We start from the raw sequence: 16,959 nt of genomic DNA, 5'->3' as shown, positions 1-16,959 counted from the left end.
ATTTTAATCAGAGACAGTTGTTTATAGATCTCTAAACATATTTTTAAACCTCCAAAGTTAAGTCATTTTTATACAGAATTTTATGGAGACCAATTTAGTGTGCAGTTACTTACAAAATAACAATGTTAGATTTCTATTTCAAAGGTGTAACTAATACCCAGTTACTATCTCCCACCACTGGATAGCAACTTTCTGAGTACTGAGCAATGTATTTACACACTAGGGGATGGAAATTAATCTAAATTGAGCATCCTATAAAGGTTCCAATATCTTCACCTATTTATGAGCTTAGTATCTTCTTAGGCGTCTCCATCTAAGTAGCTACTTTAAATTTTTAGTCGAATTCAGTAACCCATCAAGCAGATATTAAAATACAATTTATGAAAATACATGGATGATTAGATATTCCAGACATGAAAAATCTTATGGTTGCTAAAGAAAATACTTTAAGAGATTTTAAAGTAGTTATTTCCTGAATGTCTTTTTTCCCCACACATTAGACGAAGTTGCATTGTTTATAAAAATTTATTCATACAAATTTTACACACTTTATATAACAGTTATCAAAGTCCTAATTATAGATATCATGTGTGTAATAATACTCGGGTAAGATGTTTTTATAATCAGTTGCACATAAAATAAGAGCTTCAAGACTAACATCTATCTAAATTATCACTATATCATAAATCTGCTCCAGGTTATTAGTAAGGCTCTTGGCATTTCTAAAAAATATACAAAAGATTAAACTGGGTGATCACTGTAAATGCTTGCAACTAGCCACGGGAACACTAAATTAGACTTCGTAAAAAAAAGGTTAACTAGAGCCCTATTTCACCACTAACAGCTGACACAAATACAGAAAACTGCCCATTATCCAAGAAACAAATAATTAAGACTAAAATGCAAGCCGATGTGTTGCAGCATTGTAGGGCCACTAAATAGCCATCTGTGATTCGTGGCGATTTAAAAGGCGAAGAAAGGCACTAAAGCTGCAAACTGCATCCCGTGTCACATTGCCTGAGGAGACTGCAGAATTAAAGAAAGATTGATTCTGTACACAGGACTCAGGCATAGATCGAATGCCTCTGTGCTTTCACTGTTTGCAATGTGATCTCCTGGCAGCATCCATCCTGCCTGGGAATGCAAATCCAAGTCAGTTTTCTTTGATTTATGACCTCATACTGATCAAATCCGTAAAGGAAAAGGAAAGGTCCTTTAAACTTTACAAGCTAATGTTTAATCTTTTCTTGTTTTGTTTTGTTTTTTTCAAAAGAACTTGGGCCTGAAATCTGGGAGTTTGGCTGGCTGGTTTGCCTGTTGTTGCTTGAGCTGGTTGCTGGGTGAAGGTTCTTTTGTTTATTGAGATTACTTGACAGGTTCAAGAAATTGATAGGAAACAGACAGACATGCTTTCTGTAGCCAAGAAAGAATACAAGGGGACATTCTCAGGGCCTGTTGGAACTTGCTTACCTCACTCTTGACCACAAATATAAGATAGTACTCATACATATGAAGATGAGATTTAAATGATTTATCAGTTAGTACAACTGACCAACATGTGAACACTACACATTCTAATATGACAAAGGTTGGTTTTATGAAATAAATTTTACTAAGCAATAAGCCATAATGTAGAAAAATACATTTTACCTACAAACTCAATCAACAAGAAACAAAAGATTCATATTTAGTGCATAATTACTTAGTGGTAACTACACAAGGGTTCCTATACTTTACAATAGGTGCTAGCATCAAACAACAAAAATATTAAGAAGCATTACAAATTTAAGAGAAGTGAATGAAAAATGGTAAACAGTACTTTAAAAACTGGTGCGAGAGGGTGGGAAAGAAGTCTTCAGAAAACCACGAAAGAAAAGGGTGGCTCCTACAGAGCAAGGTTCAAAGGGGAGGATCCTGGCCATTTCACAAGATGAGAAGCATGGACAGCACTGGAGAAAAACACATTGTACTTTGCATCCATTTCCAATACCCAGCGCCCAAAGTCAGGCAGGCAGGGGACTACGGTGGGACTCGGCTTATGCCCAGCTCCCAGGCCTGAGGCAGCCCCCAGCCAGTCCCTCTCCAGGAGGGTCCTCCTCCTACTGCCTTACGCTCTGCCTTTTCCAATATTCCTACATTTCCTTCACTTTGTTCCAATTGCCCTAACCTTGGAATATTGGGGTCCCTGGAAGTACAGAAAAGGGAGCTTCCTATTCAAGTCTCCCTTCTCTGTAGAGTCCAATTCCTCCCCCAGGGAGTGGTATGAATCCTGGGGAGAAGCGCAATTTGGATCCAGCTGTTGTTTTATCAGGAGAATTTCCTTCTGGGGTGAGTCTGAAGAGAAACAAATACACATGAAAATAGAATCCAAGAAAGCAGAAGTATTGGAATTGCCACCCAGCGAGGGGGACAGTGGCTAGCTGAGTCCAGCTGGGATTGAAGCAGCCTGCCCCAAAGACTCACTGGGAAAGAGTGCCCTCCAGCAATTCTCCCAAATCATTACTCAAAATCTCCCTGGAGCAGGGCATCACTGTTTATGTACAGTAGCAAATGGTCGGTATTAATATCTTCAGGCCTGTAGTGGATAAAAATACTGTCCTTTTAATTCCAGTTTACAAAAATAGGAGTAATATTCAAAACAATGATTGTCTATTTTTCTATTTATTTTATATAAAAACAAACAGCTCAGGCGAATTTTCAATCCTTGTGCACACTTTGAACTGCTTTCAATTATACTTTTATATATATATTCTTAATATAAATTTGTAATATATATATATCAATATCAATAATTGGTCCACAAAGTATATCTGTGCATTCTCTAGTGCTTTGTAAAAAGAAAAACAATATTATTATCAAAATATTCATTTAATGGCTTTACTTCATACATAAATACATGTTTGGACAGAACACAAGAGCGATGACTGTTCAGTCAGTTGGGAAAATGACTTTTCAGTGTGTCAGGGTTGTATACACAGGGTAGCTGGTAACTCATCGCTACAAATACGCTATTCGCCGTCCTTTGTTTTTAACCCTTTGTTTATACCTTTTCCCTAGGACGGCCGCCAAGTATTTCTTAACAGCCATTTGTTTCCGGTAGCGGCTGTAGCTGTCCGTGAAGATTCCGTCCGAGTGGCGCTTGGAGAGCGGCTCCGAGTCGTCGTCCGCGCCTCCGCCCAGGTTCCCACTGCAAGGAAAGAGGTCGGGAAGAGGGTGGCGGGGCGGGAGACACAGGTTGAATAGTTGCTGGAGGCAGACGGGCCCCACCCCAAGCGGGAGTCTTCAGGGAGGACGCCGGCTCTCAACGCCCACCGCGCCGCCTCGCTCGGCCAGAGAGCTGCCGGAGGGAGGGCTGCGATGGGAACCCTCACTCCACCTTCCCCATCGACTATCTTGGGGCACTAAGTCCTTACAGAATGGGCCCCAGATGAGGTCTGGGCCAAAGGCAAGCGACTTAAGGCCAACCTCTCTCCAAACGCTGCCTGCTGAGATTTGAATATCCATGCTTTTGCGCTCAATCGTCCTGACCGTTCCTGGCACACCCCCACCCAACCCCACGTACAGAGAAAATAACCGAAGAGCCCTAAATTTCAAGTTGGCTGCTGCCGTGGAGTTTACATCGATCCCGCAATTCCTAGTCAGACATGAACACTCCTCTCCTGCGCGCTAAAGTGAAAAACGTGATAATAATATAAGTCGACAGGCTGTAGGCAATATTTTTCATCGCATGAATTATTAATTGCGGAAAATGTAATCTTTTGTCCCATAGGCTTTATTAAAATGTTGCCTTCTGCTGAGAGATGCTCCACGCAAGCCCTGTGCTCTGGGTTTGTCTGGCACCAGCAAAAACTGTTTCCTTAAGGGTCCAAATCTGAGGATTTGTTTGTTTCGAACTGAATTTACAGTGAAAGAAAAATGAGGAAAGAAAAAGTCATGCTTAGAGGATATCCTAGCCAATCGTCCCACGAAGCTTGAAGGTTTTGAAGGCCTGGGGTGGGGGAGGGGGGCTTTTTCTTTTTTTCAATTATTCAAAACGGATCAGATTCCCCGGGTTTCCTGCCTTCTCCCTTCCTCGCCCAGTTCCCGAGCTCTCTGGCCAAACTTAAGTCGCGGTCTCCGAACCTTAGTCTGCCTCCGGGAGCTGGCCCGGCAGACCCTGCGGCGCAGACGCACCCTCGGCCCCACGTGCACGCACGGACGTAGAAGCTGCGCCGCCCGCCCAGCGCGCATTGGCACAGATACCCACCCCGGCGCTCGCGGGGGCGCGCCATTACGCGCGGGTTAACTCTTTCGCAAACTCTTACCCCACGCCCTTGGCCGTGAGCGTCTGCAGGTATTTCCTGGCGGACAGCTGGTCCAGCACTTTGCGGTAGGCCTTGTTAAGGACCCCATGGGCGAAATCTCTAACAAGGAGGCAAAGTGCGCGCCTGGGGTCACTGACTGTCCCCAAGTGGCAGCCCCAGGTCCCCAGCTGGGCACGCACGCCCCCCGGTGCTCCGGGAGGCTGCCGGGGAAAACCCCAGAGGCAAGGCACTCGGGGATGACTCTTGGGATGTTCCCGTGAGTGCCAGGAACCGGAGTTCGTCCTGCCCTCCGGGGACCGCAGGTGTGGAGCCCGGCCTGGGCGCGCACTCACTGCCACTCCTCGGGCCACGGACCTTTCGTCCCCACGCGGCCCTCATGTCCACACAAACCGGCCCGCTACTAACTTTCTCTCGCTCTCGTGGGAACCATCCCGGGAGAGGAGAGGCTTGAGGGCTTTTATGAAAAAGAACCTACTCGATGGGCCACCCCCTGCCCCTTTCTCCCTCCCAGTCCTGGGCCGGCGCAGGGCCGTGCGGTGGTACCTTTCCTCCGCCGGGTAGTAGAGCGCGTAGGCGTCGCGCAGCGCGGAGGCGGGGCTCCCCACGCCAGGTGGATCCGAGTCATAGAAGTCCTGCAGCGGGTTTCCGTCCTCGTCGTACGCCTCGTCCTCCGGCCTGCAGCGGTAGTCGGGGGCACGAGGAGTGGTCACTACAGGTCCCTCCTCGGCTCTGCGAGAACCCAAAGATCCCTAGGGGCTCTCACGATTTTCCTTCATCCTAAAGGCGCCCCTTGGAGAATTGCCTCTTCTTCTAGGACAGGGGTGCGGGTAGAAGTAGGAGGAGAAAACTCCACCCAACAGAAATTCCCACCCCTCATCTCGCGGGTGCAGGGTCGCCCTGCCCGGGCCGCGGCCTCAACGGGCACTGGGAAGCCGAGGCGTCTGCGCCGACTTAGCACACCTGGCCACGGAGGAGGACCGCTCCGCTCCCGGCCTGGCGCTTGAGCCTCCGTCCACAAGCAGCGGCGGGCAGAGATGAGAAGGGCTCTAGGAGAGAGACGCTGGCCACGCGAAGACCGGATGGGGGAGGCCGGGAGCCAGAGAGGGTGGATGGCTGGGGAGTCCGGTGGCCAACGCCAGCAGCCACCCCCACCCAGCCTCCGAGCCCAGGGGAGTCCTTCCCCGCGCAGATGTAGGTCACGGAGAACCTCCGGCTTCTATTTTGGGCGGGAGAGGATCTGGCAGGAACATGAGTAATAGATGCCCCTAAACTTAGCCTGTTTGGCAGCAGCTCATTCTGTGGCATGTCCGCGCCCTCCGGTACCTCTTGCCCGGAGAAAGTGTCAGGCACACGGGACTTTGAAAATAGCTGGGGGTATAATAAGGCTTTTAAGTCCAGTAAGTAGATAGTTCGCGCTAATATGTTAGCGGTGGCGGGGCGGCAGGACAGCATCTCAACCCAGACGCAAAGGGAGAGGGTCAAAGGGTCAACAGGGGACCGAGAGACAACAATCTCGCAGTCGCCCTTACCTACCAACTCAATCCTTGATACAGGACGGGAGAGGTGGGTTAGTATACACAACCCACTCGCTTTCGGCCGCTGGAGAGACTAGGAAAGCGGCCAAGGCAAGTAGCGCGCTTTAGGAGGGGTTAGCCATACTTCGTTACTTCGCTCGCCTTTCCTCCATCCCTGGAGCGGTAGGGGCAAGGCATTGCTGCGCTCGCCCCACACCCAGCCTTTCCTCGGCGACGCGCCTGTCTGCCCTGGCCCGGCTGCTCGGAGTCTCCTGGTCTTTCTCGGCACTTCCACCCCGTACCCCGTGCCCAGATGCTGGAATCCTAACACCGAAGCCAGAACCCAAATCAATGGTCAGCGACCCCTAAGGAGATCATTCTTGGGCGCGGCTCGGAGGAGCAGCTTTGCGGTCAGAACGCGCGCTCCTCGCCGCCGGGAGCCCGGTGCACAGCGGAGTGCCGATGTTGCGCTGCGAGCTTCCACTCTCCCGCTGACAGGCCCGGGACTCTGGGGCTGCGGCGGGGAACCCGGGCAGCGCCGACCGATTAGAAACCCGGAATTGGGGGTGGGTGGGGGAAGCCAGGGTTACTCCTGCCTGGGGTGGGTAGGGCTGCCTTCCCAGTACTGCCTGCCAGTTTGGTTTCTGTTGCTCCTTTGCATCCATTTCATCTATTTCCCCCTCCCTCATCTTTGTTTTCCTTCTCTCAAATAGCTTCTTCTTAACTCTACCCGGCCAACACTCCCTCTCCCCAAGACTCAAAATGCAGTTGGAAAACCTATCACTTGAGAGGAAGCTCTTCCAGTAGAAAGAATTCTAATTGAGGTGAGGAGAGAGAGGGAGACCCCGCCCCGATAGTCCCGAACAAGCTGTAACAAAGCAAAGTCCACGGGAGCTTCACTCTCAACCCCCCCCTCCAAACTGGCTCCGGGAGCCAAAGTTCTCCTAACTCAAGCTAAGAATAGGGCCCGGCCCTGCCCCCCTCCCGTGGGAGGGGTTGGGGGAGGGGAGGTTTCTCCAGCCCGCCGAAGTGCGCTCGGTCCACCCAGGCGCCTCGGCTGCGGCGGGCTGGGGGAGGGGGGCCAAGGGCCAGCGGAGTCTGCCGGGATCTTCCCGCTGAGCCACGGCCACTGACCCGCGGCCGGACCCAGGCTGGTGGCGGTGCAGTGGGGCCGCATGGGGAGGTGGTGGTAAGCCTGACCGGTCGTAGCCTGACCGAGGAACTGCAGGAGGGCGACCACGAGGAGGTGTCAGGGGAAGGGAAGCCCCGGCCTCAGCTCAGCTAGGGCAGCCAGCACCTACCTGATCCCAGGAAACCGGAGTCCGGCGGCGGCAGGTGAGCAATAGACGCTGCTGTGCATTATTATCCCGTAGACCAGCAGGGCCAGCCTCACTCCGCTACACATGGTCATTCTGCGCAGGACGCGAAAGAGAGCACACAGCAGTCAGAACGCCACTGGCCTTCCACCCTCCGACCCCTAGAAACTCCCTGAACTGAGGGAGGGACGGCGCTCACCTCTGACTCCCAGTATTGAATACGGCTTAATGACAGCCGGCGCGCCCCCGCCACTTCCTTCTCGCTATAGTTAGAAAGTATATGTATATACCCAACGCCCAATAACTCGCCAGATCTGGTACGAAGGAAAACTAACTCGTACCCTGATGCTGGCGAAAGAATTAGTAGTCAGGTGAGTTGTTTGGTTTGGTAAGATTTTTTTCCCCTTACCATTCAACTCCTACCGCTGCCAGGAGAGGGTTTGCTGCCAAGTAGGACGGCGGGCAAAGGGCTTCTCCAAGTTTCTGCTCTGGAGTCACAACCCAAGAGGCATCACCGTCTGGCGTTAGTGTCTGAGCAGAAGCCGCAGCAACGAGCAGGAGCAGCAGGAGGAGCTGAAGGACTTGTTTGCTGAGGCCGGTATTCTGTTCAAAAGTTTGTGGACGCTCAGGACTAGGAGGGAGCGTGACACCGAGAGAAGGGGGCGAGGAGAGAGATGTAGAAGGAAGAAGGAGGGGGCGACGAGTTAAGAGGGGTGGGGGACAAAGTGGCCTTAAGTTCACGGAGAGAAAGAAGTGATAAGGAAAGAGGGAAAGTCTTAGAAGGAGACGAAGGAAAGAGAGAGGGCCCCAGCGCAGCCGGCGTCTGTGGGAGCCACTCGGTCAGGCAGCTGCGCGAGTCGGCAGCGCCTTCTCTGCTCACAAGTCCCTCTGGCTGCGTCTGAAGCTGCGGCTTCTGCTGCTGCTGCCGGTGGTTACAGAGGTGACCGGCCCTCTGCTCCTGTTTATATGTGCAGTTAGCAGAAATCAATCCGAACGTGGCTTTGGAAGAGACTTCTTTGTCAACATCTGTCTGCCTATGGCCTTTAAGTACAGAATATTTTGTTGCACTGTTGCACTCCGATTTTTATTCATGGAATGACTTCCTTTTTTTTTTTTTTTTCCAGTCACGTAATGATCGGGTATCAGAAAAAGACGTCAGCATCCTAGTCCCTCAAGGAACATATTAACTATTCTGTGCCGTCCTCTTGGATAAGATCCGGAGTCATCGACTTCTCATAAACACCTTTAACTCAAACAGTACAATTTTAAAGAAGTTTAATTGTTTTGATTGTTTTCAATTTTACCCACTTCTCAAGGATGGGTAAAGAATTCATAGAATTTTGAGAATGGTGAAAATCATGTTTTTAACTATGTCCCTCTTATTTCTTTTTGCTTTTTCATCAAGCCCCAGCAATCATAGCTCTGAGCTCTGGAATTAAGCACCATCAAGCCCTCCTATTAATAAATTTAATTTAGATCTCCTAATTTCTTGCGTATGTTCTTTTAGATAGACAATTAAATGTGGAAGTCGTTTTGTTTTTAAAGGGAAGTCTTGGAGGATTTTCAGTAAATCTCTAATGAGTCTGGCTGTCGTTGACAGTCTGGCTCTGAGTAGAATTGATTAGAGTTAAAGCCGCGTCCGGAGCTCGGCCTGTGGAGCTGTCCAGGCTTGGAGTGCTGAACTGTTTGGTCGCAGATGCTGCAAACATTGAGAATTGCCACTAGTTTAATTTTTCACCAGAGCCTCTGAAGATTTGGTAGTGGTGCCCTTAATGTGGCGATTCATCGTCCAAGTTCCCCCGTTGTTCAGATATGTTCCTCCCTTGCAGTGTCCACGAATGCCCTTAATGGTGAGAACTGTCCAACCCTTGCCCCTGCCCTTCTGAGTAGAGCATTCTATGTCTCCCCTTAGTCCTGGTTTTTGGATCTCTAGATGACCTATTTGGACGCCTTCACACTTTCTGTGGCTCTTACTAATTTTAACATTGAAATTGTGAAATTGTATTTTCCACAAAAACTGAAATTTTAAGAATTTGGGAGTGAGAAATATGTTTCTCCCCTTTATTTACAGCTTGAGTTCTGTTTGGGGGTTACAGACAGACGGGGAAAGCACGAGGATACCCAGTACAAATTCACTTACTGAGGGTTTCTAACAGGAATCCCTTCGTTGGGGATGGCTAAAATTTTTTAACTGAAAATGACGTGGGGAGAGGAAAGCAATAAGGGAAGACCATATACACCAGGAAGCTTCCAAGTCCCGGGGTTATTTAAGAAGATCTGTAAATTTCTACTCCAGTAAGGGAACTCGGGTCTATTTCTTTTAAAAAAGAAACAGAGCCATCGATAACCATTAGTGTGCATTTTAATTATTTGGATCTTAAACAAAAATTAGAGGAAATGGCAATTTAGTGGGAGTGTTTCCTGTTACTATGATTTAGATCTAACATTTAGAGAAGCTATATTCTGCATGCTTTTTCTAAGACAAGATTATAATGCTGCTCATTTTCAATGCCTTTCCCGCTGTCTTATTTGAGATTTAATACTTCCTCCAAGGTGACAAAGTTTTGCTTCGTTCTGACCATTCATGGCCAGAAACTGCCACTTCCTCTTAGTTTATTCCTGGGGATGCTCCAGATTGCCTATCTGCAATAAAGATTCAAACCACATCTACATGGGGGTGAATCTCTTTGTCTCCACTGCATATGTTCGCTGATTTATGTTGGAGTGTTTACATGCGTGTGTTCCGTGTTCAGCTCTGCCTCTGGAGTAAGCTCGCACACAAAGAGCCGGCGGTGAACACGACCGGATAATCAAGCAGAGACGGCTTTCTTACTAAAGCGCCCGGAGCTATTACCGACTGTGGCTTTCCTGTCTTCCGCCTTGCTTCACGTCAAAGGTGAACCCGATTAAAATCCTACTCTTTCCGCCCACGCGAATTCTGAAATGAGTTAAATCTTTAGAAATATTTGAAAATTTCCAAGACTCCTTGTACCAATTCACTACTCGACTTTAGTAAAGGGAGCCACCATGTGGGGAGTTTGTTGACTTCATGGACTATTAAAGGGGGAAATCCACAAACACCAATACGTTTATGCGGAGGAGGAAGGAACTGCCGGCTCCACCCACCCCAAGAATCCGACCTGCGCCTCTGGTTTACAAAAGATGTGCCACTGGACTGTTCTCAGCGTGGGCCCTGTGAGCTCGGACCTCAGGGCCCAGCACGCCAAAATTACCGGCCTCGAGGCCCGAACCCGTTCACTGAAGTGAAAGACTAAGCAGAGAATTTAATTTGAGATTCTTGGCCACTGAACTCCAAAAACAATCAAGCTTCGGAGATCCATGCATTGCTCAGCACAATCCAAAGACCCGCCCAGCCCCGACCCACTGCTACCTGGGGGAATCGGACCCGGAAAAGGGTCGTCCCGCAGAACTTTCGACCCATTGCAGCGTCTCTCATTAGGCGAGTTTGGTGTCCCGTGGGCAAAGATGCGATCCTATTATTGAAAGTTCTGGTCTGGTCCTGAACCGCTGGGCCGGGAGATGCTGGGAAGGCTGAGAAAGGGGAGGAGCTAGAGGCTGAGGACCCAGCTCAAGAACTTGGGGGGTCTGGGGCTGCACCCCTGCCTCGACAGACCCTCGGCGCGAGCGCAGACCCTTTCTGCTTTCTATTCGATGGAGGGGAATATGGGGCGACCGATGTCTCAAAGACCAAAACTACCCCCAAATGCCCTGAGAGTGGTAATTTGCTTCCAACCTCGGGAGCGTTCTAACTCTAGTGTTGACGCTGCTTTCAGGGGGCCTTTGTGTCTGGGGATTTGGGGGAGCAGTGAGGAGGCGCGCATCACACCAGGCTGGAGAGGCCCGGAGCCACCCCGTGCGAGCTGCAAGGGGTCCCGGCCAGGGCCGCGCAGGAAACCGTGGCGGCAGATATGGACTTGCTTACTCACTACAAATGCAGACGAGAGAGAAACGTCCAGATGCCCAAGTGTAATTGACAGTGACACAGGGAGAAGAGGGAGGGGACGAAGAAGGGACCCAAGAGTTAGAACTTCCAATTTACGGGTAACGCAGAGGAATTTCAAGTCCTCTTTCCAAGAGCCCCGACCCTTACCCGCAACGTTCACTAGACGAAGTAGAAGAATTCCCCGGCAACAGTTTCTTTCCCGACCATGGAAGCAAAGAATGGCAGGTAACTGGCATCATGTTCAGTCAGAGAAGCTGGTGGTACCACGGAAATCTTCAGAGTGCAAAGCCTCACCTAGGTCCTCTGTGAGGGAGAGCGACAGAAGGCAGGCAGTTTCCCGCTAAGCCATGACCTACCCAGAAGAGGCTGTTTGGAAATATTTGTTGGAAATGATCAAAGATCCTGAATTTCAAACCTATAACGTTATCAACTCCTTTTTATCCCGTTGGTCCTTAAGATATGGAAACAAAACTTTTAGTCTGAAGTGGTGGATGCTAGCTACAAGTCAAACTAACACTTCCCTGAATTGTTTTTCCTGGTCACAAACACATCTGTCTCCTTGAAGTTTCAAGCCTTGAACCCTCAAACAACACTCGATTTTAAAGAACTCATTAGCCCTTGAAAAAGTGGGATTTGTATTCAAACAGGAAGAATATGTCTAGTATATAACTGAGAGTTTGAATTTGCAGATGGCTTCACAACATTAGCAAACACCTGGCGTAAACAAGACACAGTTCCCTAGGGTAAGGAGATTTCCACTACTTTCTTTCTGGCCTAGCTACCCATCCTACAGTTTCCATGTTTTCATTTTTCCTTTCTTTGACTGTATAGCTCTCCCCATTGCCCTGTACCACCACCATCCCCATCCCCTACCCCATGGATTTTTTTTTTTTTTACCATATGAAAGGACATGTTTGCACACATCTTCATACATTCCTAGTATAAATAACATTAAACCAGATTGAGAAAGTCTTATACTTTCATTCTATTCATTTCTAAGTCAATACTTAGCTAGGAACCAGGCTACAGTACGCTTTCTCAGTGAGCAAGCTCATTGCAAAACATCATCCTCTCATATGAGTGACAAGAGTAAATTGCAACACTGTATTCAATTTCACTCTAAACTTTTTCTCTTCTGACTCTTCCAGAAAATGTTATGACTAATGACTCACCTCATACCGATTATACCTGTAGGGAAACCCAGATGTTCTGCAGTGGAACATCATGACCATCATTTACTGGACTGCCTGCATCATGCCCCTCTGAACTCACAAAGTAGTGAGGAGCTGATGAGCTTACCCAGAATGTGTCATGGTTTCTCTGACCTTCAGAATCTAGTGCTTCACACACTCTGAAAACAATCAGCAAAGGAAGCCTTTCCAAACCACATGAGCAAAAACATACCTTTCTAATTCAAGAACAGAACTGCCTGTTCACAGGGCCAAGAAATTTTGCCAGTTTTAAGACAAAGCAGACACTCAAGAAGCAAATCTAGGATTGAACCTTTGCTGAAAGTTTGGGTGATTTCAACTATCGCATATATGTGGCTCTTCTAAGGCCTGGTTCTGAGCATTAGCTTACTGGTGATGGGGTTCAGGGCAGCCTGCCCCAAATATACCACTTTGGCATATTGATTATTTTGAAACAGCTGGTTCAAGAAAAACACTAACCCTCCTTTGTACCCCTAAAAGCAGGAAATAAATCTCCCATGTGAAAGTACCTTCCCTGTCCCAGGAGGTAGACGGGGCATCCTTATCACCAGAGATAGAAAATTTAGGGCCAAGAAGGGTATTATAAACAAACCTTGTTACTTCTACACTAATTTACTACACCAAGTCCAAACTTCTTTGTCTTGTCAATTCCTCACAAGTTTATTTTTTTCTTTGTCCAGAAGGTATAAAAGCTGCCTGCTTTGGTCTCTTCTTGTAGTCTCATATTTCTATGGGCTTCCATACACACGAATTAAATTTGGTTTTTTTGTTGCTGTTGTTGTTAATCTGTCTTATGTTGATTTAATTAGTAGGCTAACCAAAGAACCTAGAAGGGAAGAGAAGAAGGATTTTCCTCCCCTACCCTAGGTTCCAAAAATATATACCCCATACTTCACTGTGCAGCATCTGCAAGATTCTCCAGAGGTTTCCAGAACATGTCCTCTTAAAAGCCAAGGAGAAGGAAGTCTTCTCTCTACTTAAGTCTAAATCTTCTGCTCATGTAAGTCTTAAATGCAGGAAGAAAAGCTTGAAGAGGATACAGGACACCCAATATCTTAACTGAGTTTTTGTGACAGCCTCTAAAAATGTTGGAAGGAAGATCTGTGTGCAAAATAAAACAAGGCTTTTATGCATAAATCAAAACAGGATGTTGCTCTATGAGTTCATAGTATCCCAAACCTCTGTCCTTGGGGTTCAAACTCAGCCTTATCTATCTGTGAATATAGGTCTGTTTGTAATAATATCGGAGCGCTTGTTTTTCATTATCCTTATTACTAATACTTTGTGTTAATAATAAAATCTCTACAAATATTTTTAAATTAATTCTTCTCTCCACCCAAATATAGAGGCATGATTTAATTTTTTAAGAAACTATCATCTGCTTGAAATACAATTATATTAGCCATGAGTTTACTATTTGAAAGCTTCAATTATTATTTCTTTAAATTCTTTTAAGTCCTTCCTTCCAATGGGGCTGCATAATTTTGCTACTCGCCAGTCAATAATAGCAATAACAACAGCAAAAATAATCATCTATTGAACACTTACTATGATAAATGCTTGATTAGAGTTATTTCCTTTACCCTCAAACAATCTTCTTTCTAGATACTACTATTATTCTATTTTACAGATGAGAAACTAAAACTCAAAGTGCTTAGGTAACTTAGCCAAAGTCACACAGCTGCTACATTGTAAAGCAGAGACTCAAATTCAAGTCTCAGTGACTTCAGACAGTCTTAGTGACAGTAGTATATTATACTAATTTACATATTTATTTGTTCCAGAGTTGTTATAAATATAAATTACTAATTTAATATGAGATTTAATCCATGATTTGACTCAACTGAGAAGAAAATGTTTCTTTTCTTATTAATTTTTAAATTAAAAATTATGGTTAATGTAATTGGAATCCAATGCTATTAACACAACAGAAACTGGTTTAGTTAGACTACAAACATATCACATACTTATGGGCTTTGCTTTAGAAAATAGATATGTGTCTAAAAATATGTGCATTAATGGTACACATATTCTTACTTATGTTATCAAATTGTTGAAAAGGTTAAAAATATTGCCATCCTGAGTCATTATTTAAAGTGATTTCATACCTAAGAGTGTAGCAGAAGTTTCAGTGATGTTTTTAAGTAAAAAAAAATTATCTTGTAAGATGACCATTAAATACCATTATATCATCATCATATCTTATTAAATCATCGTGTAATTTAATACCACGGAAATCGTATGATTGCCAATGAGTCAAGACTTTTGTGAGTCAAATGAGGTGATGTATATAAAAATGTTTTACAAACAATAAATCCTAGACCAGTATAAAGGAAGGGAAATTACATTTACTGGGGTCCTTCTTTGACAGCAGTGACTTGCTCTGTATTAGCAATGTCCCATTTAATCCTCTCATTGCCCTAGGAAGTAGATTTGGTAGTTTTATTCCTTTTTTTACCAATGGATAAACTGAGACTCTTAAAGGTGAACTAACTTGACCAAAGCACACAGCTAATAAATGACAAAGTGAGGTTTCCAACCCAGGACTGCCTGTTTCCAAAGTTACTGTACTTTCTCCTACCATTTGGTCTCCTTGTTATTACTGTATAATTACCATTATTATTATTAAAGGGGAAAGAAGCATCAACTTTCATAAAAGCATACGATTATTTAATAAAACATGAGTTTTAAAGCAGTAGTTAGAACAATTCTTGCTTTTTCTTGACATTTTAAAATAAATGAACTTATGTGTAAGTATCATTTTAAAGACATTTTAAAGATGTAAGTAATGAATACGGTTTCACTCACAGGTATTAAAAAATGTGATAAAGTTGCAGTAATTGAAACAGTGTGGTGCTGATGAAATAATATATCAGAGGAATAAATATCAAGTATATAAATATGAAGAAATAAATACTACTATGTAATTTCCAAGGGAAAGAATAGAATACTGGGACAACTAATTATCCATTTGGAAAAAAAAAATTAGATCGCTACTCATGTCCTACAAGAACATCAAACATGTTCAAGTGGATTAAAATTTTAAATGTAAGAAATCTCAAAAATACTAGAAAAAAATATAGAAATACTTTTAGAATTGGAAAGAAAATTGTACAGCTGGCAATTTAAAAGAAACCAAAAAGTAAGAGATTGATAAATTGACTAAAATTTTTTTTAAATTTCTCTGTATTAAAATAAAGTTCACAAATAAAGTTAAATAGTTAAACAGGAAAATGGGGAAATTTTGCCATTGCTTATGAAAAATAAACATGAAAATTTGAATTCAGATTTTCAAAGTACAAAGAACACTAATAGATCCATAAAGAAAAGATAATCATACCTAAATGCAAAGTTGGTGAAGGACATAAAGAGGCAATTCACAAAATTAGAAACATGAGTGGCCAATAAATTTGCACAAAATCTTTATTTTTCCAATTGGATAGTCAGTTGTCCTAGTATCCTACTCTTTGCATTGGAAATTACATAATAGTTTTATTTTCTTATATTTACATCTTTTATATTTATTCCTTTGATCTATTCTATGTAGCATAAATGGTCATACAAATGCAAATTAAAGTGTTGGTTTTTTAATTTACCAAATTGGAATGATATTTTTATATTCTACCATGTTGTATTATCAAATATGCCAGGAAATATGTGTTCTCAAGCACTATTGGCAGGAGTGTAAACTGATCCATCTTTTCCAGAGAGCAGTTTGTCAATTATTCATAAATTTGACCCACTGATTTTACTTCTATGAATTTATGCTGAGAAAATAAGCATAGGTCTATCAAAAGATTAATACAACCCTAATCACAGCACCATTGATTATAATAAGAAACATTTGAAAACAACCATAAAATGTCCCATAGTAGGGGACTGATTAATTTTTTTTAGTATATCCCTACAATGGAACTTTATTTCCACTGCAGAATGATGAAAGGAAATGACACTGTAGAAAAATCTTTAATGCCATGAGGAGATGCTTACAACATGTTGTTAAAAAGAGACAGAGAACAGATTATAAACCCACATGTACAATACCAGCTTTGTAAAAGCAGAATGTTTATACGTGTGCCTCCGGAAGGAATATACCAAAACATTAACAAAGTTCATTGACAGTGTTGGAATTATGAAGGGGATCATGGATTCTTTTTATTTTATTTTAATGCTTATGTGTTTTTCCTAAAGTTTTTTTTTGTTTGTTTTGTTTTTGTTTGTTTCTTTGCGGTACGCAGGCCTCTCACTGTTGTGGCCTCTCCCATTACGGAGCACAGGCTCCGGACGCGCAGGCCCAGCGGCCATGGCTCACGGGCCCAGCCGCTCCGCGGCATGTGGGATCCTCCCGGACCGGGGCACGAACCCGTGTCCCCTGCATCAGCAGGCGGACTCTCAACCACTGCACCACCAGGGAAGCCCCTAAAGTTTTTTTTTTAATGAACATGTATTTTATAATAAGAGAAATAAGTATGAGATTTATTTTTAAATATAATTCATGGCTTTTCTTTATTACTTTTCCAATAAATGTGTACTTCCTCTGTTGAAATTTTTTTGTCTTATAATGAGCTAAGCATCTATTTGATTCTTCTCATCATGTAGGTCTGATCTGTGACCTCCACTTGGAAGGAAAGCTGAAGGCAAATCAGAAAG

General features: G+C 44.7%; 1 protein-coding gene across 2 annotated transcripts; it reads right to left on the bottom strand.

The window, feature by feature from the left end:
• Positions 1-1,885: 1,885 nt before the first annotated feature.
• Positions 1,886-7,229, bottom strand: ADCYAP1 (adenylate cyclase activating polypeptide 1; the record flags this gene model as incomplete). Of its 2 annotated transcripts, XM_082853071.1 has the most annotated exons (5): positions 1,886-1,949; positions 3,047-3,187; positions 4,305-4,403; positions 4,848-4,979; positions 7,120-7,229. In XM_082853071.1, 5 exons carry the CDS (start codon positions 7,227-7,229, stop codon positions 1,886-1,888), a joined length of 546 nt encoding a protein of 181 aa, XP_082709197.1. The 2 variants fall into 2 exon arrangements, with proteins under 2 accessions (XP_082709197.1, XP_082709196.1); XM_082853070.1 differs by lacking the exon at positions 1,886-1,949 and having other exon boundaries at positions 2,998-3,187; positions 4,305-4,401; positions 4,792-4,979.
• Positions 7,230-16,959: the final 9,730 nt, after the last annotated feature.

The sequence above is a fragment of the Leucopleurus acutus genome (assembly GCF_964270905.1).
Source record: "Leucopleurus acutus genome assembly, chromosome: 13".
NCBI lineage: Eukaryota > Metazoa > Chordata > Mammalia > Artiodactyla > Delphinidae > Leucopleurus > Leucopleurus acutus.
Note: the sequence above shows the minus strand (reverse complement) of the source record. Positions and strands in the feature narration are given on the sequence as shown.